Source organism: Camelus dromedarius, chromosome 15, assembly GCF_036321535.1.
Source record: "Camelus dromedarius isolate mCamDro1 chromosome 15, mCamDro1.pat, whole genome shotgun sequence".
NCBI lineage: Eukaryota > Metazoa > Chordata > Mammalia > Artiodactyla > Camelidae > Camelus > Camelus dromedarius.
In genome coordinates this window covers 27,575,404-27,602,616 of record NC_087450.1, presented here as the reverse complement: position 1 = coordinate 27,602,616, position 27,213 = coordinate 27,575,404, and the positions used below count along the sequence as shown (strand labels likewise).

General features: G+C 38.9%; 1 protein-coding gene across 20 annotated transcripts in view; it reads right to left on the bottom strand.

Annotated features, from left to right (window-relative positions):
* NRXN1 (neurexin 1) overlaps positions 1-27,213 on the bottom strand; it is a 1,020,679-nt gene that overhangs the window by 554,497 nt on the left and 438,969 nt on the right. For 14 of the 20 annotated variants that reach the window (XM_064494502.1, XM_031466987.2, XM_064494491.1 and 11 more), the window contains 3 exons: positions 12,364-12,747; positions 5,675-5,878; positions 3,099-3,125 (listed from right to left, as the gene is read on the bottom strand). In XM_064494502.1, coding sequence (XP_064350572.1) covers positions 3,099-3,125; positions 5,675-5,878; positions 12,364-12,747 — 615 coding nt within the window. The remainder of the gene's footprint in view (positions 1-3,098; positions 3,126-5,674; positions 5,879-12,363; positions 12,748-27,213) is intronic. The other 6 variants (XM_064494493.1, XM_064494495.1, XM_064494498.1 and 3 more) reach the window with 1 other exon arrangement.

The following is a 27,213-nucleotide window of genomic DNA, read 5'->3' as shown; positions in this document are numbered from 1 at the left end:
TTCCATTTATAATCAGAGAGATCAAAGCATACATTTTGACAGTGATATGACCACTATTCACAGAGACAGTTCTTTTTAAAACATATCTTCTCCACACATGAAAATAAGCTTTGGATTTTTTAAATGAAAACAGGCTCTCTCCTTCCATTTAAAGATTCTGGACAGCTTTTCCTATGGGAGCGGGGGGAGGGGGAGGGGAATGGTAGCAACAAAGAATCTGACAGAGATGGTCCCTGAAATTCAAATCTGCCCTTTCTCAAAAGAACCTTAACAAAAGGCTCTGTCCTGGCCTGTCTGTGGAAGATTCTGTTGCTGCATCTAAACTACTGACACAGGAAGGGCTGAAAAAGAAATGCACCTGCCATCGCAGAGCCCCGCAGGTCTGAATCTGTGCAGTGCAGCTAGACCCTCTTCCCTCCTCACCTGCTACCTATTCTTCAGTAGCAGAGTCAGATGCTATTTATTTCCTTTTCCATATCAAATAACACCTGCTGTAAACTGAGTGGAAGGGAGGAGGGGTGGTGAGGATGGAGCGACTGTCGGAAACAGCAGAGCAATTCTGAGTAAGTGTAGAGAAATTTTGGAAGGTTTCCACTCAAAATTAACAGTTTTGAGTTTAAATATTAATTCTAAATGTAAGATAATCTTTTACATTATAGTTTGTACTATTTCCTGTGGAAATTTTCTTAAAAGACACCAATTGAGGTACTTCATGCTACACTCACAACACAACTGATGTCTTAGACATGGTATAATTTCTAGATGGCGGTGGTGCAAGGTTTTGATTTAGTAAACTTACATTTTGGTTTCAGACAAACTTTCAGCTTACAGGGGATAAATGTAATAAAATCAGTCTTTCATTAAACTACAAGGTACACTGAGGTACAAGTATTTTATTTATATTTTTATTGGGTACAAAATGCACTCCAGGTGGAAATCTCTGCTTATTTAATCACTGTAAGTTAGATTTGCACTGTTTGATTTGTAGATTCCTCCCTGTCCTCAAAGTTGAGCAATAACATGAATTCTTGATGGAACTTGGAGCTCTCGCTGCATCAGCCCACTAGTCCCCAAATAAAACAAAGGCAAAGGAAATGAAAACATTACCTGATCAGTGAATGTTCTGTCCAGTGACTGCTGTCAAGTTAAGGCATTTGCAGTCCTGTCTGAGGTGTGCACTGAAAGCTCACAATCATTGGTTTAATTCAAGTAATTAAAGTGTCATACATTAACACCTTAAAAAGGGAAAAATTCCACTAACCAGCATAAATCTTTGTCCTCAAAGGTACTGCTATGCGGAATATCCAGAGAACAGACTATGCTTAATATCAGAGTCTTAGAATAATAAGCTAAATGAAGAGAAGTATCTAACAAGGGTAGTGAGACTTTAAACGTGAGTTTTAAAATATCACTGATATATATATATATATATATATATATATATATACAGCTAGAGAACACAGAAGCACACCTGATGACATTAATTTCCATGAAATACTAGGGTTTATGTAGCTACCTTTTGTAAATTTAAAAACCCGTGCTTTATTGTATGCTTTATAGGAATAAAATGAAGCAGAAGTCTGGAAAGAAAGAGTTTCCTCACATGGATTTTCTAAGATCCGGGAAGAACCAAGAACACCCACAGCTACACTGAGTCACAAGCCTGGCTTTGGGAAAGGATTTTGTGAGTCACAACTTTGCCTGCATCGATGCTCCAGAGCTCAAAGCAAACTGGACCATGGTATCAGACTTGTAAACCTGTGCTCCTTTTCAGAGTGTGGTAGAGACGGGTTTGAGAGGAGATGATGTATACCTGAAAATTTCTACTTCTGTGAGAGCTCTGAGAGGTTAGTTCAGGATCGATATTCTGTTTGAGATGATTTTTAATGCCTTGTATGAGAGTTTTAACAACTTAATTTTTCATAAATCATAATTCAGTTACCTTTTTATTGCTATGATTGGAAGGACTGGCTTTTATGCTGCTTTGGAGTGAGTATTTAAAGTATTTTAAGACAAATCTGAGTTATAAGAAGCACAGTGCTTAAAATAGCATGTATTTAAGTAGATAAGGCTTCTTGTTTTTGCAAGTTTAAGACCACCATTTTGTTCCTCAGAGAATGACTTATTGCCATTTGGAAACAGAGAGGTTTTGGGAGTAGACTCCATCAACTCACATTCAGCATTTTCCGAAGACATTAAAACTATTTTACTGACTATGACAGTGAAAGATTAGAAGCTTGTTAGAACCATTTTAGTTAAATAGCTAATAACTGTTATACTGGAGGAGATTCCTTAATGTGGTCAGCAAAACCTGGAAAAGAACAACCTAAATATTTATGTAAAGAAATAAAATAAATTTACTCTTAAGATAATGCTACGACTCAAAATAAAATCACAGTCCTTATATCCTTTCAGATTCTCTAGTCCACAATCAAAAACACTCAGTCCATGCATCTTTTCTAACTCATCATTTGGCATGCATATCACAGATTTGGAGGGTTTTGGTTATTTTGGCAGATAGACGATTAGGATGTAAAAATTCATTATGTAAATGCTCTTAATGAACAAGAAAAATTTCTTTAGATAAGTAATTTTCTGTACATATATATAAAACTTGGAAAAACACACATTTTCCAATGTAAAATTTTGGTTGAATTTAGAAAGGTTTTATAGTAACTTTCAAATAAAAGGGATTTTTTCCCCTATGTTTGAGTTAAGAGATAAAACCAGAAAGTGAAGGGAATAAGACCCACAGTATTTTTTCCTAATTTGGTTGTGAAGAGAACTTCTGGAGTCCAAGATCAGCCAAAATACAAATGCTAGTTGCTATATCCAAGGGTCTACAGAGGCGTCTGCACCTTCTGTTACAGGATATTTGTCACCTCTTTTCCCACTTAGAGGTAGAAACTGCAGCAGGAAGGTCTTCAGCTGGACAGATCTCAAAATGAATTTTTACAACCCAGATGATGGACTGGTATACTTCAAAAGTGAATTCATGGGTTTTATAAACACCTTTCTCTTTCTTTTTTTATTTTTTTCTTGACTAGCTACATCATAATGGAGGAATAACATTTTAAAAATTTTGAATAGGCACTTACTGGAATTACAGTTAATCCTGATACAATCTAGATGGGGGAGAATAGATGAAAAATGAAAATTTATCCTTCAAGGTAATAGCTGCAGACATCCAATAAAATCACAGTCCACCCTTCCGGGGACAGACACATGCAAATATGGCCACTCCATATCATTTATTCTTTACATACTTCTAGAACCCAGATTCATTGTTATAAAACTTCACCATTGGAAACAACAATAGAAGGTTTTAAAAAAAATGGCCAATTCAAACAAAGCTACATGGTGACAAATCTAAGTGAAAGAAAGACTTGTTAACTGTCAAAGATGTTTGGCTTAGACTGGCTGCAACTTTCTCCCCATCTGTGAAAGAACATATTATTATTTTCAATATAATTAAAAAGTGCTCCGTCACAATGGGGTACAGTGCAAGCTTAGCTAGGCTCAGACATCTTGGACCTCCAAAATCTATTATCCCACAAAGGCCAACGGAATCCTTTAGAATTGTGGTGGTCAAATGGAGAGCTAGTTGAAATTATTCTCATTTCACCCTAATGTATCTATTCTTTTTACTATTATTTGCTTGGGCAAGAATGTAACAACCAGGCTGGGTTCCATACCTTGTATTATTGAAGGAGGAAAGAAACAACTTTGTTTCCTTTACAAACTAGCGGCTAAGGAGCAGTGTCATTGTTCAGAGCACACAAGCCGATCCCTCTGTTGGAAGCTAACAATGTTATTTCTATGTAATAAGTGTCATGGTTAATACAGCTATTGATTTTCCTTTTCTTACACTTTCTTCTTATATAAAAGCAAATGATTCTCTAAGAGCAGAATGTCTAAACTGGAGAACACAGGCTGTGATTTTAAGGGTTCTCTTTAAAGGACTATGTGGAATGTTTTATTTTTATTTTATATATAGATAAATATTTGTTGGGTTTGGTTGTAGTATTTAATGCCTTTGGGGAACATGAAAAATATAAACCTAGATTCTGTTTCCATATAGCTGAGTTTGTCATGTGTCGTCAACCGCATCAGAAAAGTGGTTGCAAACAGCCAAGGAACAGTGCCTACACAACTCTTTCCACAGAATGCTTTGCTGTTGGAAAATTCCCACCGGTGTGTCCACCTCAGCTAACAGCCCCTTTACTGCAATTAGGCAATTTATTTTGATTGGCCTGTAGTAACCTATCATTGTCACTAGAGGGAACTCTAACAGAACAGTAAATGAAAGTGCTGTGTGTTCTTCAGTAATCTTTAAAAAAAAATGCTTATTATTGAACTTAATTCAACTAATATTAATTGAAAGTAACTGTATGCAGTAAGCTACCAATGAAATCGTTTTCTGTTTTATGAGCTATTATTCTGCCCAGCACAATTTGAAAATGTATGTGGGGTTTTCACAAATGCCTTACCTTATCACATTTTTACTACTCTTTTTGTAAACCCATGTAGCCTCGAATTTTATTTTTCTCTCTGTTTATTCACTATTGCATGTGTAAACCTACAGGAAATACAGTAAAACCTCATTAATTTGTACTCCTCTTACTTGGAGTTAATGATAATGTTGAAACTTATTGGGCAGAATATTTGTAATTCTTCATTTGATAGGAGCAGAGATCACTGGAGAAAAATTAAACAAATTGCAAAAGACCACATTCAGGAAGGAAACTGATTTCAAGTACTTTCCTGTACATTGACGGCACAACTTTTGAGAAACAATGTGCTAATTATGGATAATTCTTATCCATCCATTAGCATCAGCCTAGTAAAACCTTTCTTTAACGAGATTTTTGAACTGCTAATTTGTGTTTTTGAATGTAATTGAAAACAAGACTGCTTGTAATTTTTTTTAAGTCTACAGTTCAGACTTTTTCTTAATTCACCCTGGTCTTCCGCCAGATTTCACCCAGCTTGGTGAGGTTTTACTGTAGTGACTCTTTGTGAATGCTACAATTAAGCAGGAAAGCATTACTTTTCTGCAGAAGAGCCTGTGTTTTGAGTGTTCTCATGGCTGTTTGCTAAGGGCCGCAGACTTTGGGCATTGAAGGGTTGTGGATTGCTGTTTGATAGCAAAGTATCATCACACTGTAGTTCCAAACAGAAAAGATGGGATACCACAAAGGTGACCATTCAAAGGAGAAGCCCAAGGAGTATAATAAGAGTGGCTGTTGACTGAGATCACAAAGTAGAAATCTGACATTTTGTAGCATATGTTATCTAAGTAAACGTCAGTGGATTTTTGTTTATCTGAAAGGATATCTTCTATAACCAATCAGAATGTTAAATACAAAAATAAGACATTTAATTCGAGGCATTGTCGAGTCTAATAATTTATATTTTCAATTAATCTCATTAATACACATGGCTTCCCTTTTAAGAACCCTCAGTGGTAGGAATCACACAACAGTAAATTATGTTAAATGAAACAGAAACCATAAAAAGATGCCCCAAAAACCTAAATTAATTTAAATAATGGAGATGAGACCATTAAGTATTTCAACTTTCCATGGCAAACAGGCTACTTGATAAATGTTTGCAGGCAAAACGGAACAAAAGGTGAAAAGTGTTAGTCCAGTGGGGGAAGGCGAGTTGTTACCTAGGTTGACCGTCAGTTTCACACGCCCCGCGTCCAGCTCCAGGCGGAGGGTGTCAGCCGAGTCTCTCGAGGTGGTTGCCATGAGGATGCCATATGCGCGCTGGGATCGAAACCGTAAGGACACATCCTCAGCCTCCGTATGCATCACCACCGGGAGCTGGATTTTCATAAACATACTTCCATCATAGCTTAGAACTGTTGCTTCTATAGATGGGAAATGAACAGAAAAGTTCTTGGTCAGTTCAGTGCATTTATACTTTGAAAAGGAAAAGCGTGACCAACTCAAGGTTTCCCTATAGCACACAAGACACAAACTCAGCTCATCTTCTTTAGACATGAGCAATTCTTTTTAAGCTGGAAAGAGAAGCTCCTCTGGGATGTATGTGCTAAAGTCCAGGAGCAGAGATGACTACACTTCCCTTTCTGTCCCCACAGTCCTTTCTACCTAGAGCATTCGTCACGTTGGATTAACTGTGTTCATGTATGTATATCCCTTCTCAAGAGCAGAGATCGTATTTTGTGTGTGTGCAGCCATAGTGTGAGCCGAGTTTGAAGCACCAGCAGCTACATATGCATGTTTCTATACAGCCAGGCCACTGATCAGCTCTGCGAAATTAAACTTGGCTCTGAATCCCTCACCTGCAAAATGAGAGGGTGCTATTAGAGCATCTCTAGGCTATTAGAGCCTTTGCTTGCCCTCGAAGTCCATGATTCTAAGAAAAGTTACTATCATCATTTTTTTCATAATTTCTGCTCGAATATAATAAAAAAGAAATTAAAGATATGACTTAAAGGTAGAACTCAGGTCAACTCTTGACCAAGGTGATGTTCAGAAAAGAAACAGAAGAAAAATTGATATTACCAAATAACAGGAGACGCTTCTTCTGAGTCATCATGTTTAACAAGGCAATTCATTTTTACAAAGACACACACAGTAACTTCACGTTAGGGTTTATTTGCAGATAAGGGGTAACCTAAAGCATTATCCGTAAGCACCACTCTGGTACTCTGCAAAAAGTAAGCTATCACCAAAAGGTCAATAACTCTGTACCTAGATAATACTGAGTAAGGATGGGAGTGCGACTGAGGAGCTCGTAAGGGTGTGTGCTGCTAATGGAAAGCGGATTACTTTAATGGATAAGTTGCTTTATGCTGGATCAAACACATAGAGAAGCGAATAGCAAAAACTGTTGATCTCAAACTGACTGATGTAAGAAATAGACCCTCTTAATGTTAAACACCATATGGTGGTAGAGCATTGCAAAACAAGGATGAGTCATTTTGCTTTCTCATGGGTTCTGGTAACTCAGAATATCATTTAATAAACTAAAAGCTACCTGGAATTAAAATAACTGAGGAAATTCTCACTATCTTGCCTATTTACAGCAACTAATTTTACTGATACAACTGTGCTCATGATTCAGACTATGTTCTGGAGCTGTGGTTTTACAAGTTTATCTTTCAAAAACTCGGGAAATTCAAGGATTACTTCTAACAGTATTTATTTATTTTTCTAAGAGACTTTAATCATTAGTTGTTGTCATCACGGGACTGAAAGCACTTTCAGAACTGATCAGTGCTGAGGGTTCCAGGTCTCTCTCTTTGGAGCACTTCTCTCTTCTATCCACCTCTTAACTTAGAGGATCTTGGTCACTTCACACGTTCTCTCCCCTGATGCTTATTAACAGTCCTGACTTCTCTCCTGAGTTCCATCAAACATCCATCATCCATTGCCTATTGGACATCTCCAATTTGAATACAATCCACACACCCAAAATGAACAAACCCAACACGCTGCTTCTCCAATGTTCTCCATCTCAGTAAATGATCTAACACAACTGTTTAGACCTTAACCTTTCTGATTTCTCTCTTGCCCTTTCTGCCAGGTCCAATCTATTTGCAATTCTGCATGTCTTGTAGGCTCTAATTCCATCCATTTCCTGAAGCAATCAGTTCTTACTGTTACAGGACCTCAGGCTCTGCCCCGCTGGCTCACCTGGACCACTGTAATAGCTCCCTCAATGGTCTCACTACTTTTACTCTTTCTGCCTACACGTTGCAGCCGGGCTAAAATTTTAAAGTGAATCAGATTATATCACTTCATTGCTTCAGCTATGCACTTCCAACCCCACCCCCACCCCCCGTCTCCACCCCGGACCCTCTGCCAATAGATCCCCACCACTGCGGTTAGAATAAAATCTGTAGTCCGTTTATTAACCCATTAGGTTTTGTGTCAATCAGCCCAAGCCCATCTCTCTGGCCTCAGCTTTTAGCACATCCTCCCTTGTTTAGTCAACTCCAGCCACACTGGTTTCATGTCTCATTCATGTTTGTGCTTGTGGAACCTTCTGTCTTAAAATGTGTCACCCCCAGATCTTTATACAGTTTGGTTCTTCAGCGTTCAGGTCTCTGGTCAAGCCTCATTCCCGAGAGTCCTGCTGCAAGCACCCCTCTAATCCCCCCTCCAGTTATCCTGCGTCCACTCACCACGTCCTGCTTGTTTGTGTAGCACAGTCTGCCTTTGCCCTTTAGTGTGTGTGTCATTAGAGCAGAGCTGAGCTCTCCTAGTCATGGCTCTATCATCAGCCAAGGACTCCAAAAAGGGCCAGGCACACAGTAGAGCCCTGATATTTATTGGATTAATTATTGCACTTGAAACTGAAGATACAAGAGCGAGCTTTTTTTCAAGTTGGACATCATGCTTACATGAATATTCACTAGAGAACTTAAGTATTTATTCTATCTATGGTAAGTTAACCTAATTTTGGTAACGTATATGAACAAAATACTCCTTAAAGTCTACATTGAAAGCCATAATTGTGCCACAAAAGACAGACTAGGAAAGGGGTCTGTCTACCAAAACAGGGGTCCTGTGGCTAAGCACTGACCTAATAAACAATGAGAAAATAAAATACGATACTCTTAAAATATGCTGGTTCTATATCATATCACATATCTACATCATATTTGTCCAATTGGATACGGTTTCCCTAAAGAAAATTTACTAGGAGTTGGTCAAAAAAAAATTAAAACATTATACTAAAGTTGTAGTCAACACTAGAAAACAGTGCTTCCAGTACAATCTTAAAGAAACGTGCTCTTTACCATTTCTCTTCTCTTCTTCAACTATAGCCAATCATTGTCCATCTCTATAGGGCAACAACTGCTTGAATAAAAACTGAAAAGGCACTATCAATCGCTCAGTAACTTTGGTGTCATACAGATAAAAGGGCTAAAATAGTCTTCGTTTCTCTTACTTATTTAATCTGTAAATCTAGTCTCTATTATTCAATAATCTTATTTTTTGAATGTTCCCATGTTCTATGAAACGTAGCTCAATTTGACTGAAGATTAATTAGGGGGAACGTCCTTTTAGACACACAGATGACTGACAACGGATCAGAAATATAGTATGAAATACAACCCAAAGTGAAAAAGAAATAATAGTAATAATCAGGATCAGTGGCTTTTAACATTCTCCAAAAAGCTGTAGTAATGAAACAACAGTGAAGTAATTAAACTCGAGCATCCCTGAGTGCCATTTTAAACGATCCTCAATGTGAAAATAACTTGTTGATAAATAACAAAGGAGCACCTACACGATTCCTCATAATTAGAGTGAATGTTTAATTAGACAAGCAATGGAAAATGCACGAGATTGCAGTCTGGAGTTGCCAAATAAATGGTAAACAACCTTCTGACATTTGAAGGTTATACTATTTGGCAGCATCCTTTAAACATGAGTAAACTTACTTTATTACTTAGGACACAAAAGAGTTTTCTAAAAGGCGAATTCCCATACAATACTTCCCAGTGAGGGAGAAAAAGTTTCAACTTTGTCTCCTATATCTCCTTCCCCCGTGTCGTTAAGTTTGATAAATTTGCTCTTCTGCCTTATTCCTCCTTGCAGTCTAAAGTATACACCTGTGTTCAGTTTTGCCGAAAGGCAGTCACATATTGTGATCAACAATGAAAATCAGACAAGGAGCCAAAGTATATGGCTCTGACATCTGTCCCTCCATCTGTCAGAGTTTTAACAAGCAGGTATAAAGTAGACCTCTGATTATACCCTATACGTACAACCAAGAAAAATTTCTATATGACCAAGTCGCCACAAATTCTCAATTTTGTGAAAATAAAGCAGGAGAGAAGGTGCTGAATTCAATTTATATTCGATTGAACAATATTTCTGTGCTACTTTTCTTTATGGGATCAATACATACAAAATACTATTTTTTTAATTTGCCTAAGTCAGCAAATACTCTGTTCTTTCTTATAAGCTCTTTACTTAATGAAGAATGGCAATTTCCTAGAATATGATTACAATACCATTCCCCATGCTGCCCTGTCCAAGGACTTAAACGTGCTTCTTTATAAGTTATCAATTATTGCTCAATTATAGTAAAACAGAAACTCTGTAAGTGCCTTTTTTGTTTTAATTTCAAGAGTTGTCAGTCAACTCTTATGTGATCAGAGTGCATCTGGAGAAGAACCGCAGTCAAAGCTCTTTCTTTTGAATTGGAAACCCCAAGGGTTGGACATGATCTTGTGTTGACTGAACTAGGACAGGGCTGGGAGCTGGAAAGGAGCCAGATTTTGTCGTATCGACTATGACAAGCCTCCCACATCACCCTTGTTTTCGGGAGACGCCATAATGTGAGCAAGACAATCAATTCTGAAAAGCAAAGACTTCTCACAATACACCGGGTAGTCCAGAAACAAAAACCACACAAAAATGACAATTTTCTCTCCTCAGTACACAACCAACCTGGAAACAAAGAAATCTGCAGAAATTTCCAGCCACCTGTCAGATAAAAATGTACGTTGAATCCCAGTGATTAAGTCTACTATTAAATTCTCATTTGCAAATCTGCATATGCTTACCACCTCTCCTTCTAATTACTGCAATATATAATAGCTCCTTTCCCTCATTCTGGTTCAGGAAGCTCTACAATTTCCATTATTTCTGCCATATGCAGTAGCAGGATATTGCCACAGGGTGGTACACCATGCATATTTAACTGAAGGCTTTTGTACTCTCTGACAGTTCAGTTATACCCTTTTCTAGCATCACTTAAGCAGGAAGCATCAGGAAAAGTGACAGCTCTCTGAGTGATTAAAATGAAAACACAATCGTAAATCATACAGGTCTGCTAATCTCACATTATACCAAACTTGTAATGTATCTTGCAAGCTCTGTCACTTTGTTGTTGTTGGCTCCTTTTGGCAATTTCTAAAAACCATAATATACAAACAAACTGAAATTAGAAGGGAAAATTTACGGAGAATGTACACCTTACAAATGAAATGATGCATAAATAATTAACCTCTGATAACTATTCATAGGAATTGCAATTAGGTACTAGGAGAACGAATGAATCTATGTGATTAGAGTGTTTATCTATCCATGGACCTATCTAATTGTATAGCACAGAGCAGTGACGGTATTTGGGTAGGGGATTTAAGATCATTATTAGATTAGTAGGTTATTATTACTAATTTTTATATTAATTAATGTTATTAATAGAACTGATAAGCTGATGAACCTCCTTATTAAGAATCAATGTCACATTTCAACTTTGGATTCTAGAAAAGAACCACTTTTTCCTCTAGGAAGTTTTAGCTTAAACAAATTAAACAATTTCAGGAATGCAGGGAGAAGACGACTAAATGCATACGGTTGAAAAAATACACGCCAGATACTTTTTGGCTAAATGTCTCAGAAAGCAATGTTATTTGGAGCATGAGAGGACAATGGAGCAACTTGTCAAAATTTTTTCACATTGATTTTGTGTTCCATTGTTGAAAATAAGTGGCAATGGGTATGGTGACTATAGCATTTGTCTGGAACTCTTGGGTCGATGGAAGGACATACTTAGACCTATTTGTTCTATTCCTTCCTTTTGTCTGGTCTGCAGATGACTGGCGGCAGCTATCACCTTTTACTCTTCCTTTAACCCTTATTCTCCTAATAGAAGGAAAAAGAAAAAAAAAAAAAGTAGCTTTGCCTCCTGCTAGAGAAGGGAATGGTGGTACATGCTCAGAGCTTCCGCAGACACGCTAAGCCTTAATGTCAAATCGGTAAGTAAATCTTCTGTGATCAGTTGCGTCTTAGGCAAAGGTAAATGCCTTTGAAATCAGTGTGAACTTCTGAAAGTGCTGGTGTAACTTAGATGGTTTAAAGTCACCTTACTTTTCAAATTTCAAACGGGTAAGTCAACTAAATTGAAATGGGCTAACTTAAGTCCCATGCGGTAGCGTCAGGGAAGCCACATCCCACAGTTTAGCTTGCTTCGAATGCTCTTTTTAGCAGAGCTGTTAGCAATGAGGCCGTAAGTATGTCCAAATTCATCCCTTTTTCACTTGCTAGTATCTTGAAATTAAAAACTGGGTGAAAGAAACAGTGATTGTCTATGATACTTCTTAGACCCATATCCTAGAGGATCCAAAAGACCCAACTCTATTTATTCCTGAACTATACTTAAAAAGCTGTGTCTTCCCAGGATCAGGTCCTTTGCAAATCATTAAGGACTGGTCGGGATCACCCATCAGGTGCGGCCTCTTGGCTTGCAGAACATCTGCTTCAGCACAGCATACGTTATGTTTCAATGGTCATTTAAGGTTTGAGAGCAACACTGCATACTCTTTTCATCTCAGGGGAGTTGGCTGCTTAATTTCTGGAAACCTACCTCTCTCGCAGGACCTGCCAAGATAGCCTGTCCCGGAGCAATCGCAGACGTATCTGTTCCACCCATCCCTGCACATGCCGTTGTTTTTGCAAGGATTGCTAAGGCACGGTTTTGCTGTTTCCCTTGAGCAGGAGGGCTTCACTCCAGCAGTACTTTGAACTTCAGCCATTTGCCGGATATCTTTGCTCTGGCCGTCAATGAACAAATCTCTTATGCAGCCCACGTAGCCATAGTTGAGCAGAGCAGTCCACACCTCGGTGGGGAAGACGAGGCCAGCCTTATTTTCTGGCAAACCCCCCAGATACAACTCATCATCCAGGTCCAGAATCTCACTCTCACCAGGAGCAGTGTAGGGTGTGCGCAGAGTGTTGACAGAAATGGTACCTGTTGCAAAGACAAGTGAACACACAGGTGTTTACAGAGTACAGCACATTCCCAATAGCATCCTTTCTCTCCTTCTTCTGCCTAAGGGTGAACTCCTTGAGGGCAGACAGGTCACAGTTTTCTTTCTATTCCTGGTGTACTTCCCAGGGAAATGAACAGAAGAAATCTGTGGAATTAAGTAACTTTAGAACTAAGGCAGACCGTGAGTGACTAAAATGGTTCTGTTTCACTTTGGGAATGAAAACCAAGGTGTACAGCCAAGAAAGAGTGTTTCTCAGACTCCAACAGTTCAGGGAAGAAAGGAAGGGAAAAAAAGAAAAGGAAGGAAGGGTGGGAGGGCAGGAGGGCAGGAGGGAGAGAGAGAGAGGGAGAGGAAGAAAGAAGAAGCTGGCATTTTATATCACTCTTTCGAATAAAGTCAGACACTCTTTGGTTAGTGCTCATTTTCAAAGCTGGTATGCACCTGCAAACCAATGAAGGGCTGTGTTGTGCCCCCATCTTTAACTGACTTCATTGTTTTTATTGAATACAATAATCTGACAGACTATCTACATCGAAAGTTGACTTCATCACACTTAGCTGTATGAATCTACTGATTAGCCTCTATGGTCTCAGTTTACTCATCCATAATATGGGCATAGTAATGTGACCTATCTCCTATAAGTATTAAATAAAATAATACAAGTAAACTGCTTCTCGGTAAGCACTGCATAAATGTTGGGTATCATGATTCATCACAAGAACCAAGTCAAACTGGGTGTTAATTTTTTTTTAAACTAGTTACCATCTAAATGGACAAGTTTTCTTCCCCCCTCACTTCAATGTAAGAAGAAATTTACTCAGTTTATAACACACAGGAATCCTAGCCCTAAGTATAGAATGAAGAGGTAGACTTTCACATGGGATTATTTGAGGATCACAGGGGGGGAAAAAAGGAATTCATTAAAATAAGAAAACAGGAAAGACACAGCATTTTCCTGATCAAAATTTCCAACCTGTACCATCAAATTACTCAAAATTTCACTAATATTCTATCTCCACAAAGATCTTTGTAAAAATGCAAATGTGCTACCTGAAAAGGAGACCACATGGACCCATTTCCAGATTATCCCAGATTCCTTTCTCAGGTCTTGACCACAAAGTAGACTGGGAAGATTCTAATGAGAGAAAGCGGATGAGAAGCCTCAGGGATTTAGAGTGCAGACTCACAGGAGTCTGAAGACTCAGGCCTGAAGACCGAAGACGGGGTACAGAGGGAGGGACAGAAAGGGAAAGCGTAGTGTGGGTATAGAGTGGGTAGCAGGATGCATTTTAGCTTTTTCACAGACTAGCTGTGGTCCGCGGCAGATGAGACTAGGGCCTGTGGTGACAGTGAAATGTGCATCCAAGCACACAGAGCTGCAGGCCCTGCACTGTGCCCAGGGCACCCCAATCCCAGCGCAGGGGCACGCCTCCACACTGAGAGCATAATGGGATGTGTCTCTGGGCAGCAGGAGGGCAAGGATGATGCTGCCAGAGATGGTGCGGCCAGCCAAGTCATCAGGAGGGCATTTGTCTCTCTAGACTTCCACAGAAAGAAATGGAAAAGGCTCCTAGGGGAGAGACACTCAAAGGCATTGCTATTTTGGCCTTCCAAGGAGAGGAGTATATGAGGGATTTCCGAAGGAGGCAGCAAAAGAGGAGAATGACAAAGCACTCGCTTCTACTGTCCACACTGTGCAAGTGTCTAGGAAAAAACTTAGGAACATACAGGGGAAGAGAAGCAAGATGGCGGAGTAGAAGGACGCTTGTAGCTCACCCTCTCCCATAAATACACCAAAACTCACATCTACAGACCCACTCAGCCAACCAAAGCACCTGCCGAACTTCGACAGAACGTCGCCCTCTTTGAAAGACAAAGACACCAAAAATCTGGTAGGAGAAAAGGAAAAAAGAAAGAAGAAAAAGAAAAACAGTGCAGGAGTGGCCCCGCGGGGAGGGAGCGGCAAAGGAGGGCTGGTGCTCTTTCACTGGGTACCCCCCTCCAACGGAGAGGCCAGCAGGACGGAAGGGGAGCCTCCGAGGCTCAGATCTGCCCCAAGCACCCCTTGACCGACAGAACTGAGTTAAATGGGCACAAAGGGTCCCTGCGACACCCAGCCAGAGATGTGAGCCAGCAGCTGGGGCCAGGACAGGCCGCCCGAGCCGGACAGAGGACGGGGTGGCTGCACGGAGGCAGCCCCTGGGGACTGCAGGGTGCTGTGTGCCATGGCTGGGAGGGGATACGGAGCAGAACACCCTTGGTCCCCCATAAATTGCGAAAAAAGCAAAGCAACACTCTGGTGTGCCCTGGGGAAGGGGTACCATAGCCTTTGTCTCCTCAGACCTGCGCCGCCATTACTGGTGCTTCTCGCGAGAAGAGAAGCGGGACGCAGCCACAGCCGGCATCTCCTCCTGTGAGCAGCGCCCAGGGGGGGACGGCCGAGGCCTGAATCCGCACCTGGGGGCTCTGTGACCTCCTAGGCAGGACTGAGACTTGTTTACAGCCCGAGGCTGATAGGATCTTTCTGCCCTGGCACTTCAGAGAACTCGTGCCACCAAGACAAACAAGGAGCTGAGATTTGGCACGGAGCAGGGGCGGGGCCGTTCTGCGGTCTTCCCTGAGCCTGCCTTCAGAGCGCCGACTGGAGGCGGAGCGGGCAGCTGCACAGAGCAGCAGAGTGACAGGTGCCGGGAGAGGGCAGGCGGCCACCCCCCTTCGTGGCAGGAATGCAGCACCTGACCACGGTGCTGGGAGGGGGTGCGATCTGCCCACTTGCCTCCCCTCAAAGCGCAGCATCTGACTGCGGCAATGGGAGGGGGAGTAACTCGCCCACCCACTGGTTAAGAGCTAAGCTCCTGACCCAGTGTTAGGAGAGAGCACAATCTGCTAGCTGACAGCCACTGGGAATAGCACAGACGAGGGCGCCAACAGAGGGCCTCTGGAAACAGCAAGTTGAGTTCACGGAACAGGGCGAAGACACAAAGACCTCTCGATAAAATCATAAAGAGCACACCGTCTCCAGGAAAACTAGATAACTGATACTCCTTAAGCCACAGTGCCAGAGAGATATGAGCAATATGAAGAAGCAGAGGAACCACTCCCAATTAAAAGATCAGGAGAAATCCCCTGAAAGCACGATCAAGGAAATAGACATTGATGGCCTACTGGATCAAGATTTCAAAAAAGGAGTGATCAAAGTACTGAAGGAACTAAAAGAAATAGTGTTTAGAGATACAAAATATGTCAAAAATGAAATAGAAGCTATAAAGAAGAACCAAGTAGAATTAGTCAACTCATTTGCTGAGATGAGAGCTGACCTAAAGGCTGTACAAAGCAGGCTAGATAATGCAGAGGAACGAATAAGTGACCTAGAAGACAGGACAACAGAAAGCACCCAATCAGAACAGCTGTGAGAAAAACATATCAAAAACAAAGAAAACAATGTAAGGGACCTATGGGATAATATAAAGCGCGCCAATCTATGCATCATAGGGGTTTCAGAAGGGGAAGAAAGAACAAAGGGGACTGAAAAGGTATTTGAAGAAATCATGACTGAAAACTTCCCAAACCTAAAGAAGGAATCAGATATCCAAGTACAGGAGGCTCAGAGGGTCCCAAACAGGAAGAACCCAAATAGACCCACACCAAGACATATCATAATCAAGATGGCCAGAGTCAAGAATAAAAAAGGATCCTAAAGGCAGCAAGAGGAAAACAAAGAGTGAGTTACAAGGGAACCCCCATAAGGCTCTCAGCTGATTTCTCCACACAAACACTACAGGCCAGAAGGGAGTGGCAAGATATATTCAAAGTCCTGAATGAAAAAAAGATGCAGCCTAGGATACTCTATCCAGCAAGGCTATCCTTTAGAATAGAAGGAGAGATAAAGAACCTCACAGACAAGCAAAAACTAAGAGTTTAGCAACACTAAACCCATGCTAAAAGAAATATTGACAGGTCTACTCTAAATAGAAAAGAAGCAGGATGCTACAAAAATGAGAAACTTATAACTGGAAAGGAGATAACTGCCATGAATTAAAAAAGGAATAAACACAAAATTGTAAAAGAAGACATCTAAATCATTAAGAGTGGGAGACGGAAGCAAGGAAAGCCACTATGGAAAACAGTATGGAGATTCCTCAAAAGACTAGGAATAGACTTACCGTATGACCCAGGAATCCCCCTCCTGGGCATGTATTCAGAAGGAACCCTACTTCAAAATGACACCTGCACCCCAATGTTCATAGCAGGACTATTTACAATAGCCAAGACATGGAAGTAGCCTAGATGTCCATCAACAGATGACTGAATAAAAACGAGGTGGTATATTTATATGATGGAATACTATTCAGCCACAAAAACTGACAACATAATGCCATTTGCAGCAACATGGATGTTCCTGGACAATGTCATTCAAAGTGAAATAAGCCAGAAAGAGAAAGAAAAATACCATATGAGATCACTTATATGAGGAATCTAAACAAACAAACAAACAAACAAAACATAAATACAAAACAGAAACAGACTCATAGACATAGAATACAAACTTGCAGTTGCCAAGGAGGCAGGGGGTGGGAAGGGACAGACTGGGATTTTAAAATGCAGAATAGATAAACAAGATTATACTGTATAGCACAGGGAAAAATATACAAGATCTTGTGGTAGCTCATAGCGAAAAAAAAAGGTGACAATGAATATATATATGTTCATGTATAACTGAAAAATTGTGCTGTACACTAGAATTTGACACAACGTTGTAAAATAACTATTATTCAATAAAAAATGTAAAAAGAAAAGGAACCTACAGGAACCATAAAATCCTACTTAGAAAAATACTTTAAACATCATTTAGAGGAAATGAAATATATAATTTTGAGAGAGAAATGTGACACTTTTCTAAATAGAATTTCATTACAGGCATTTTTAACTGTCCAAAAGGCCCTAAGAAGTAAGTTCACAGATGATCCCTACCCTCTGCAGCAGCTAATGTAAATTAAAACAATGAGAAAGAGTAAGTATTAATGACAAAAGGAAAGGTAGGCATTAAACACACACATACACGTAGAAAGTGAAATATTGTATGCAATGAACACCGTGACTTATGTTTTTAAAATGAAAGCGAGAGATGTGCCACCCCATTTTCCAATTAGCTCAAGAAGACTTCCTAGAAATGAATACATAATATTGAGAGGCAACTGTTAGGAGACACAGAGCAAGTGAACAATGACAAAGTTATATAAGAGGGGGGAATTTTTTTTTTTTAAATATGCAATTTTTCCCCATGTGCCTTTCGATTTGTGGAACAAGCTTGATTTAGCTCACGGTAAAGAAAGCACTCGGAAAAACTGTCTTGTCCTTATTCATGGTGTTATAATTCTGACACTCAGGATGCTTGGAGGATGGCTGAGATGAAGGAATGCAGCGACTTGCGTACTGTTTCCGTCCCCCCCAACTGAGTCTGCAGAGCCCAGTACCGTCTGGAGTTTCCACATTCAGTGGGTCCACACTCTCGGGGGCAAATCTGCTGCCAAGTGTGTCAGACAACCGTCCATGAAGAGTCTGACAAAATGGAGTGACTGGATCTCTTAATTTTTTATTTATGGCGTGTTAGTGCCTGCTCTGAACAAAGTATTTAAGAGAGTTCAGGTATGTCTTTATGAAAGTGCTTGTTGTGGTCGGAGAAAGATGTTCACTCCAACTTTGTGATTAAACTAAAATTTTCTGCTCACAGCACCTAACTTTAATCCACAGTTTTCATATAGTTAATGCGCAGCCCAGTGCACACCCGCTTATACACACACACATACACATACACACACTGAAACTGCTGAACAGAAAAAATACTTAACTCTACTGCCTCTGAGGCACTCTGCCTTTTTTATTATTATTATTATTATTATTATGTAAGTTTATTAATAAAAATGCTAGATGTGACCTACCAAATTGATTTCAGGACCAACTAACAGGTTGCAATCCATAGTTCAAAGAACACTGGGAGGTGACTACCATAAAGGACAAGGTCGTTTACCTCCCAGCTCCTTATCATCCCCTTGAGAGACAATTTTAGAGTTCTCACAGGAAGCAGTAGCAATGAAAGGTGGGAAAGGTAGCCAAAGAAATATAACCCTAACTTCAACTCAAATATTATCCAAGAGGAATTACACATGAATGTAACCCCGGATTCAAGGTATGGAGCCTCGCCCAGCAAACACATGTATCAGATATCATTCATTGGAATATTCTGCAAACAAACAGAACAGGATGAAACAACCAGAACAGAAAATTAACTACATGCTCCACATGCTTTGCTAATTCACTCGCATGTGAGAAAATCTTTGTAAAAGGGATGGCAAAAAAAGGGGGGCAGGGAGAGAACTTGAGCAGGAACAGAAACAGTTTTTGTATTTGGAAGATTCAAAGAGTAAAAAACTTTATTTGAAATAATAATTTATTTTTTATTACTTAAACTCAAATGGATGTTTATATTTTAGCCTACACATGTGCAAATGTCCTGAAATGCTCACATTTTTCTGATAAGGGCTTTGAATATCTAATTCCTTAATGATTTTATTAAGCATACGAATCAAAGGAACTTATCAACTAAATAAAGGACTCGTCATAAAATCTCTGAATTCATTTAAATCAACTTAACACTGAGAAGCATAGTAAAATTTCAATATTCAGGTTCCCAAGTGCCTATTTCACTATAATTGAGTTATAAAGGCAGTGGTTACCAAGAAAACATGGCAAATGTGGTAAAGCATTATTCATCAACAAATAAAGACAATGAGTAGTTGCCACAGCTGTACGTATCAACAGAAATCATCCTCCAAAGGCTCAGGTATGACCACATGTAAATAAATACTTAAGAGAAAACAAAAATCCGAGTGTATTATTGGTTTACCCTCTATCTTTTTCCAGGAACTACAAATATTGATATCTTCTCTTTGGAACAGCTTGATTATTTCACACATTCTACCTTCTTCCACTATAATTACAAGTGAAGTTTCTGGTAAATTAAACAAATATTTTCTGTAAACACTGTTATATCTGAGCTGGCACAATTTGTAGATGGTAGTCATATTTAGGGACTTATTTGGATCCGTGCTTCATACTTCAATATTTAAGAATCCAAAGCACCCTGCCGTGTTATTTTACTTTTTTTAAAGAAATGAAATTTTGGCTAAAAACGAAATTATATTTGTGTACATAGGACTTTTATACTTTAATGTAGAAATCACACCTACTTATGTGAACATTTAAACCTAGTTGTTTTCATGGCATATGCAAAAGGTAAAACAAAGGTGATAAACAGACAGGGTATTATTTATTTAAGAATATTCATAAATGTAAATAATTCACATTTTATGTAAAATTATACATAAAAGGGGAAAAACTGTCGAAACAGTTCTTAGTTATGGAAATGGAAATCAACTTCAAGATTTGGTCTGGTATTTATAAACTGTTCACTTCCACTCTTTCTCATCCAGTTTTTCTTGGCTATTCCATTTCCAGAAGATTAGCTTATACAGTGAAAACAAACACAAAGTAAAGGTGAGACTTAAAATAAATTCATCTGGTTTCAACTTTTAAATTACTGCAAAAGCATAAGTGATTGGGAAGTGACGGAGTAGAAAATTGTGTGCTCTAATGAGTAATGATTTTGCCTGATCAGAGGAAACCAATTTTCATGTTCTGGCTTTGCAACTAACTAGCTGGAGAACTTAGCCAAATAAGGCCTCATGTGGCTCTTATGCAAAATAAAGGACTTGACTAGATGGCCACTGAGATTCTTTCGTGAGTGAAAATTTTTTAAATTACTGCTTAAAATAATTCTGTAGTTAAATATAAATTTTATCTAACCATAGCTCTGCTTCACCACTCACTACAGAAAAGAATAAGATTCCACAAACTTACAGGTTTACTTGTCAAATTTAGTATTCTATAACAAATTTAAACTCAGTAAAAAGGCAAAATATAAGTGATAAAAGCAGAATGAAGCATTGATTACACAGTACGATACAAAATACACAATTCCCATAAATGAATAGAAAAAAAAAAAAAGAAAAGAAAAGAAAAAGAAAAAGAACCAAAATATTAATAATGGTAGTTTTTTGAGTCATGGAATTATGAGTGGATAGTTTTATTCCTTCCTTCCTCTCTCTCTCTTTTTAGTTTTCTGTGTCATTTTTAAAAACAATGTTATGGATTACATTTATAATAGGAACTGAAATAAACTTTGCTTGAAAACAAAAAACCAATCTTGATATTCTGGTTTTTGCCTATTACCAGATGTTTCCTGCTTACTTGGATTACTGTGAGCCAGGAATTTCAGAAATTAAATAGATACATGAAAAAATAAATCTCAGAGCAAAATTGAAAAGTTTGATAATATCTAGTAAAGGCCAAGAGAGAAGAGAAAAGGGTACCTCATATACTGCAGATAAGAGGGCAGACTAAAATAGCCTGTTAGTAAAATAACCTGTCATTATCTTGTAAAATTAAAAATGCAGTTAACCCAGCAATATCAGTTCTCACAATGTATCCTACTGAAATTCTGACCAATATGTATAAAGATAAAATATGAAGGCTTTCTTTATGAATTAGTTTAAAACAGTGAACTTGTGTTATAGTCAAACTAAGGGCTATATGATGTGACTACAAAGGATGCCATAGAAAAAAACGAAGCTCTACATTTATGTGTGTAATTAGATTTCTAGATATGCTGGTGCACAGTAAAATACCTGGGAATATTTCAACACCAAACTATTTTACCTATGGAGGTGGGAGTGAATTGGTGAGGGAAGTGTGTGGCAAAGGAAAACTCTTCATTTACGTACTTTTTGATTTGCCTAAACTTTTTCACCAGTAGCACATATTTATATGTTATAGGCATGTCATGAATTAAGCACAGGCACATATACAAACACACACTCACAGCAATGTATGTGTATACATAGGAATTTTTTAAATGATCATATATAATGCTGGAAAATTCTGACTATGAATTAAGAGGCATATTCTGCAGCAATTAAAATATTATTTTGCAGAAGTTCCATAGATTTCTACTCAGCACTCTACAGTGATGGTCACTATAGCTGGGTGTGGTCAGGTAATTGCCTGTTTTCTGAGGAGACAACTGACACCATAGTCCAGGGTCTGTCCCTTGGCTTGGTAGGCCTAGAAAGGAGATTGAGTGGATTTAAAGAGCGAGGAGCCATCTCTCAGGGTTTGATGGATATTTACCAAGCCCACAAGACCAACGTATAAAATGAGAATGCCAAGTTACTAATTCTCTATGAGAAATTAACTATCATAGGATAGGCAATGCTTCCTAGGTAGTTCTGCCAACGCGGGATGCCAATTTATAATCTAAATGTGCATTTATTCATTTACAATGGGATCTTAAATTGTTACAGGAACCAGAATACTCATACTCATTTTGTCCTTCTACTGCAATCAGACTCACAATGGGAGCTAACTCTTACTCAGAAGAGTGAGGAACATAAGGAGAGTGCATCAGGTAAAGAAATGTGTAGTGATATTAGCCTAGGATGATCTGATACCCTCCCTCATCCCAATAAAGATGACCTGCCTCCATTTCTACAGTGCGGGTGAAGTAGTCAAGCACCCTGGGCAGTGCTTAGATGGGCACTGCCAATGTTTGTCGCTGTGACTTTCTTCTCTATAGACACTCTATATTTGAATACAGTTGAGTCCCACAAGCCCAGAAGCCTGGTTAAGGTGTCTCTGCAAAGCTCTGCTCTGATTCTCAGATGCTGTTTTTGTAACCCCCAGAGAACAATTTTTGTTAGTTAGATACGTTTACGTAAAAAAAGTTTATGACTTCATATTAAACAAATTGTCTGAAAAATTAAGTTTATATTTTAATTGCAACTACATAAAATATATGTACATGCTAACAAAAACTAGAAGAAAATGTGCAAAACCGAAAATGTTTTGAGTGGGAAAAGAAGGCAACAGATGACTTTTTTTCTTTTTAAATATGTTCAAAATAAATAAATAAACATAAGCATCAATTTAATAAAATTTAACAACATAATTATATGCAAAATTGACTCTGTCTAGTCAGTAGGATAGTCAAGTAATTGATAAATTACTGAAAAGGTATTTCAGTCTTCCCATTGATGGGTAGTAGTTTATGGACATGGATACAAAATAAAGCATTTATACATGTACTTAAAGTTACTTCAACAGGCTACTAGGTAGAGGCATGGGAGGAATGTTTATAGTCAGAGGGCAAATTCAAATCAAGACCTAAATAGAGAAACTGTCTAATGGTTGTTCAAGTAGATGGTATACACAGAAATCAGTGCTGGTAATAGATAGCTGGAAAGTGCCGTTCACATCAAACCATGATTATTATAAACCTCTAATTATGTGCTCTGGAGAGAGCCTTATGCTTTTCCCACTGTAATTTCCAGTTCTTAAACTGGAACTCTATGACTTCAATTCAAATCTCAATGGCTTCTTAGCTGTTAAATGTAGGCTTACCCATGAATAACTGCTGATACAATCTGCTGTACCCTGCTGTACACAAGCAGAATTTGACAAGAATAATGAGTTTTCTCTTTGATTTCAATGTGTAATGATGGTTTGCAAAAAAAAAAAAAAAAGACTGGCAGTTTGCTACGAAAATATTTAAGAGGATACCCTTGACTGAGCCAAAGAGCTTAACACACATTTAAACAGTACCTCCTCCTAATTTTAGCGCAACTCACACTTTAGCTAAACATCTGGGTAGCTGTCTTGTATTGAGTTTGGGAGCAAAAGAGAGGGAAAGGGGAGCCCTGGAAAGGAGGAGGCGCTGGTGAGAGCACATGTAGCCACGAGTCTGGCAAAGTCTGCAGAGTAATGAGCCCCTTCAATCATACTATTAACTCAGCAACTTAGGGATTTTGCTCTTCTAAGTAGCTAAGCTATCCATAGAGCAAATCCACTTTCTGTGGAACTCATGACATACACTCTGATCCACAAAATCAGGCTGGTTCCTCCTTTGCCAGTTTGGTGCAGGATCTGAAAATACCATTCATGGCTTAGCCCACTAAGCCTCCCGTGTCACCGGTCATGGACTCAGTAGGCAATGGAAGAAGCTACACTGAATGGAGAGAACAGTGGTGACCAAACTCTGTTAGTCAAAGTGTGGGAATGAAAGTGCTTCTTCCTCGCCCCAAGTCACAGAATGGAAGAAGGGACATATAACCCAATACAGTTAACTGCTGAAAGTGAAGTTCTGGCAAAGTATTCAGATAAAGGTAATATTTCTCGTCAAGCGAAGGGCTCATACACCCACCTTTCAGTGAACAAAGGACCGAAGGGCAAATTACCAGAAAGATGGACATCCTGAGGGACTATCTTCCTTGTCAATAGCACGCTTACTGTGGGTCATATCCTGGTCCTCAGAAAGAAGTGAATGCCTTCCCTCAGGATTAACTTGCTTTCTGCCTACGTGTTCGCTAAATGATATTGGGGGTCTCATGAACAAGCAGGGATAGCAGCCCTGTTCTCATTAAAGGTTGTCATTTTGGAACTAGGCTTATCATAGCTCTCTCACAACTGTTTAACTTCCTCACTGCATTTTTTTTTTCAGCCATCTCAGCTTGGAGGATGACACCGCATTCATAAAAGGAAGACAACACCTGTTATCCTATGTTGTGTAAACTGCTTTCAAGAAGCAATGTAATTCCTTTAAAAAGTTGCATTTACAACTAAAAGAGTGCTATCACTCTTCACGTATAATGATGGTCCTACTATTTTTAGAATATTAGGGGTGGGCTGGCACTGAGCTATTCACATGTTTTTATTCTTTATTTTTTCTTAAACCAAATACATATTGAGCAACTGTTACTGCACAAGAAAGCAGCAGGGCCTGCGGGTATAAACGTAAGTAAGATAGTCCCTGTCATACCTGGGTTTTCCTTATAAACTGGGGAATGTTAAAAATTCAGTCTGCCCACCAATTATGGTTTTAACCATCTCTCTGACCAAGACAGCCAAAAGTGATCAGCATCAAATTAACGGCCATGGCTTTTAGCCCCACTTACTTTAGTATGGTCAATAGGAGAAAGACTAACTCCTAGGCTTAGGCTCCCTCTACTTTAACAACACAGAAAATGTGGCTCATTAAATGTTTTTAAACACTCAGCTGAGGAGTATCCCAGGCAAACCAACAGATACGACCTTCATCGTCCATGAGTCAGAAACCAGCCCATACCGCCCTCTTGTCATGTCAGTATCATTTCCCACATTCCAATAAGAGTAATTTCCACATGGCCTCTGAATATAGCTGATGTGAAACAAGTTATTTCTTGAAATTCTGTTTCTTAGTTTTCACTGAGCTACAAGTCTCAGTATTTCACTAAGCCTAACTCAGAAATAGCCTTTAAGTAAAAGAAAAGCTAGTGTCGCTATTCATTCAGTCTTTAAAAGGCTGCTTTATACCAAACCAATGCAGTGTGCAAATACAGGACTTAATTAAAATACTATATATAAAATATTAACAGCTGCAGTTATTAAAATTACATTAAACTCCCTTGAGCAAGGCCAGCATAATATGAGCTCTCTCTGTCTCTTTTTTTTCCAAATTAGTAAGGGTAAAACCTGTTTCAGTGAATGAGCGTTGGTTTTTACATTGTTTATTCCAATTCACTACTCTGAAATCATAATCATGTAACAGTACTTTACCCTCAGAACACCACCAAGCATGCTAACTTAATCTTTAAACTGGATTCTGACAAAAGTCCCATGTTTTACTTTTTTTCTTACTGTAAACACTCTCTTAAGGCATCTCTCTCAATTTCCCATCCAGCATTGAACTTTGGAAATTAAAGTAGATATTTGCTGCTTTGACCTTTTCCAATGAGGGCATAAACAGGGCAGTTAATAAACTTTTGGTAATTTGGATGAATTAAAGAGCTTAAACAGAAAAAGTAGATTTTACACTGCTTGAGGATTAAGGTATTTAGCTGATCTTATTGTAACAGGTCATCCAAGGAACTTGGGAAACTAATTAGATCTCATTATCCTTTAAGACTGGAAAGAAATATCCTGGTATAAATTATCATTATCAAATGAAGAGTGAATAATTTTAATTTCCTTTTCCTGTTACTCTGCATTTACTAAAGTTTAGATATTAACTATGTATTTCCTCATACAGTTAGAAAACATCTCATTTCTAGGTGAACGAAACCCAACTGATCTGAAGTGTAGTTTTTGCCCCTCTGAACTCGCAAAAGATATCCACTTAATCTGATCAGTTATGTTTTAAATTATTCTAAAGTCTGACTAAAATACATATATATATATTCTTGAAAGTCATTTCCAAACTTTCATTCTAGATGTATTTTAAGTCAAGCTCTAATATCCACAAATTAATATTTCAAAATAAAAGATTAATCCATGTTTCCATCCTCTTTTTAAGTCTTCTGTTTGAATGTTCTTAAGTAGCACATTAATTGCTAACTCTGGGGGAAACAGGCTAGGGGAAGCCAGAGGGAAGCCCTGCATTGCTCTATTTCTGTATCCCCATCATTGGACTCTTCTGTGCTTAAATCAGAAAACAAAGAAGAATCCAGTTCCTAATGGAATCAGGATAGCACTACAGATATTTTTAAAAAATTATTTGCTGTCTACTCTCAACCATCTAAGATACTGGCAGAAAATGACAGCATAGCACAGATTACACAGAATGGTAACTAATCTTCCTTTTGAACTTCTTTAGGGAAATGAAAGAACATTTGTAGACCAAATTTCCAGAGAAGGATGAATCAGAAAGAGTCTCCAAAGCATCTGAGGATCAGAGCAATGGGTTCCGACCTTCCTTCAACTCTCCACCCTCACCCCTAGCTCCTGCTGACTTTCATACACTTTCTTTCTTTCTTTCAGTGGGTAAGGAAGACATTTCTAGGAAGGCCAAAACCACAGTCTTCTTGATCAGTAAACAGGAAAAGAAGGCATGAATAATTGTAAAATAGGAAACTGTTCTGCTGCAGAGAAGCCAGGAATAAATGAGTGACACGGGAGTCTGTGAAAGGAGGGTATGGGAAGAGCTTGCCCCAGGCCCTCAGCATGGTCCTCCTAAAATAGGATGCGAATCACAGCTTCTTGGATCTGAAAGAAGCACTAAGTGTCATTGGACCTCTGGTTCCCAAATTTGGCTGATCATCTAGCCCCCTGGACAGCTGTGCAAAAATACAGAATCCTAGGCTCCATCACTGTCTATCTACCATCACTGGGTCTGGGATCCAGTGAATACTAGGTTCTTCCCAACATGTTTTACAAAGAAAGAAATCCAAGCCCACAGAAAACCTAAGCCAAGCTCACGCTGCTAATTAGTGGGATATCCAGAGGAGATGGTACAGCACGAAAGCAAATAAGAGAACGGTAGGTGAGAGAGGAGAAGATGGGTTAGATCTAAATTCTGC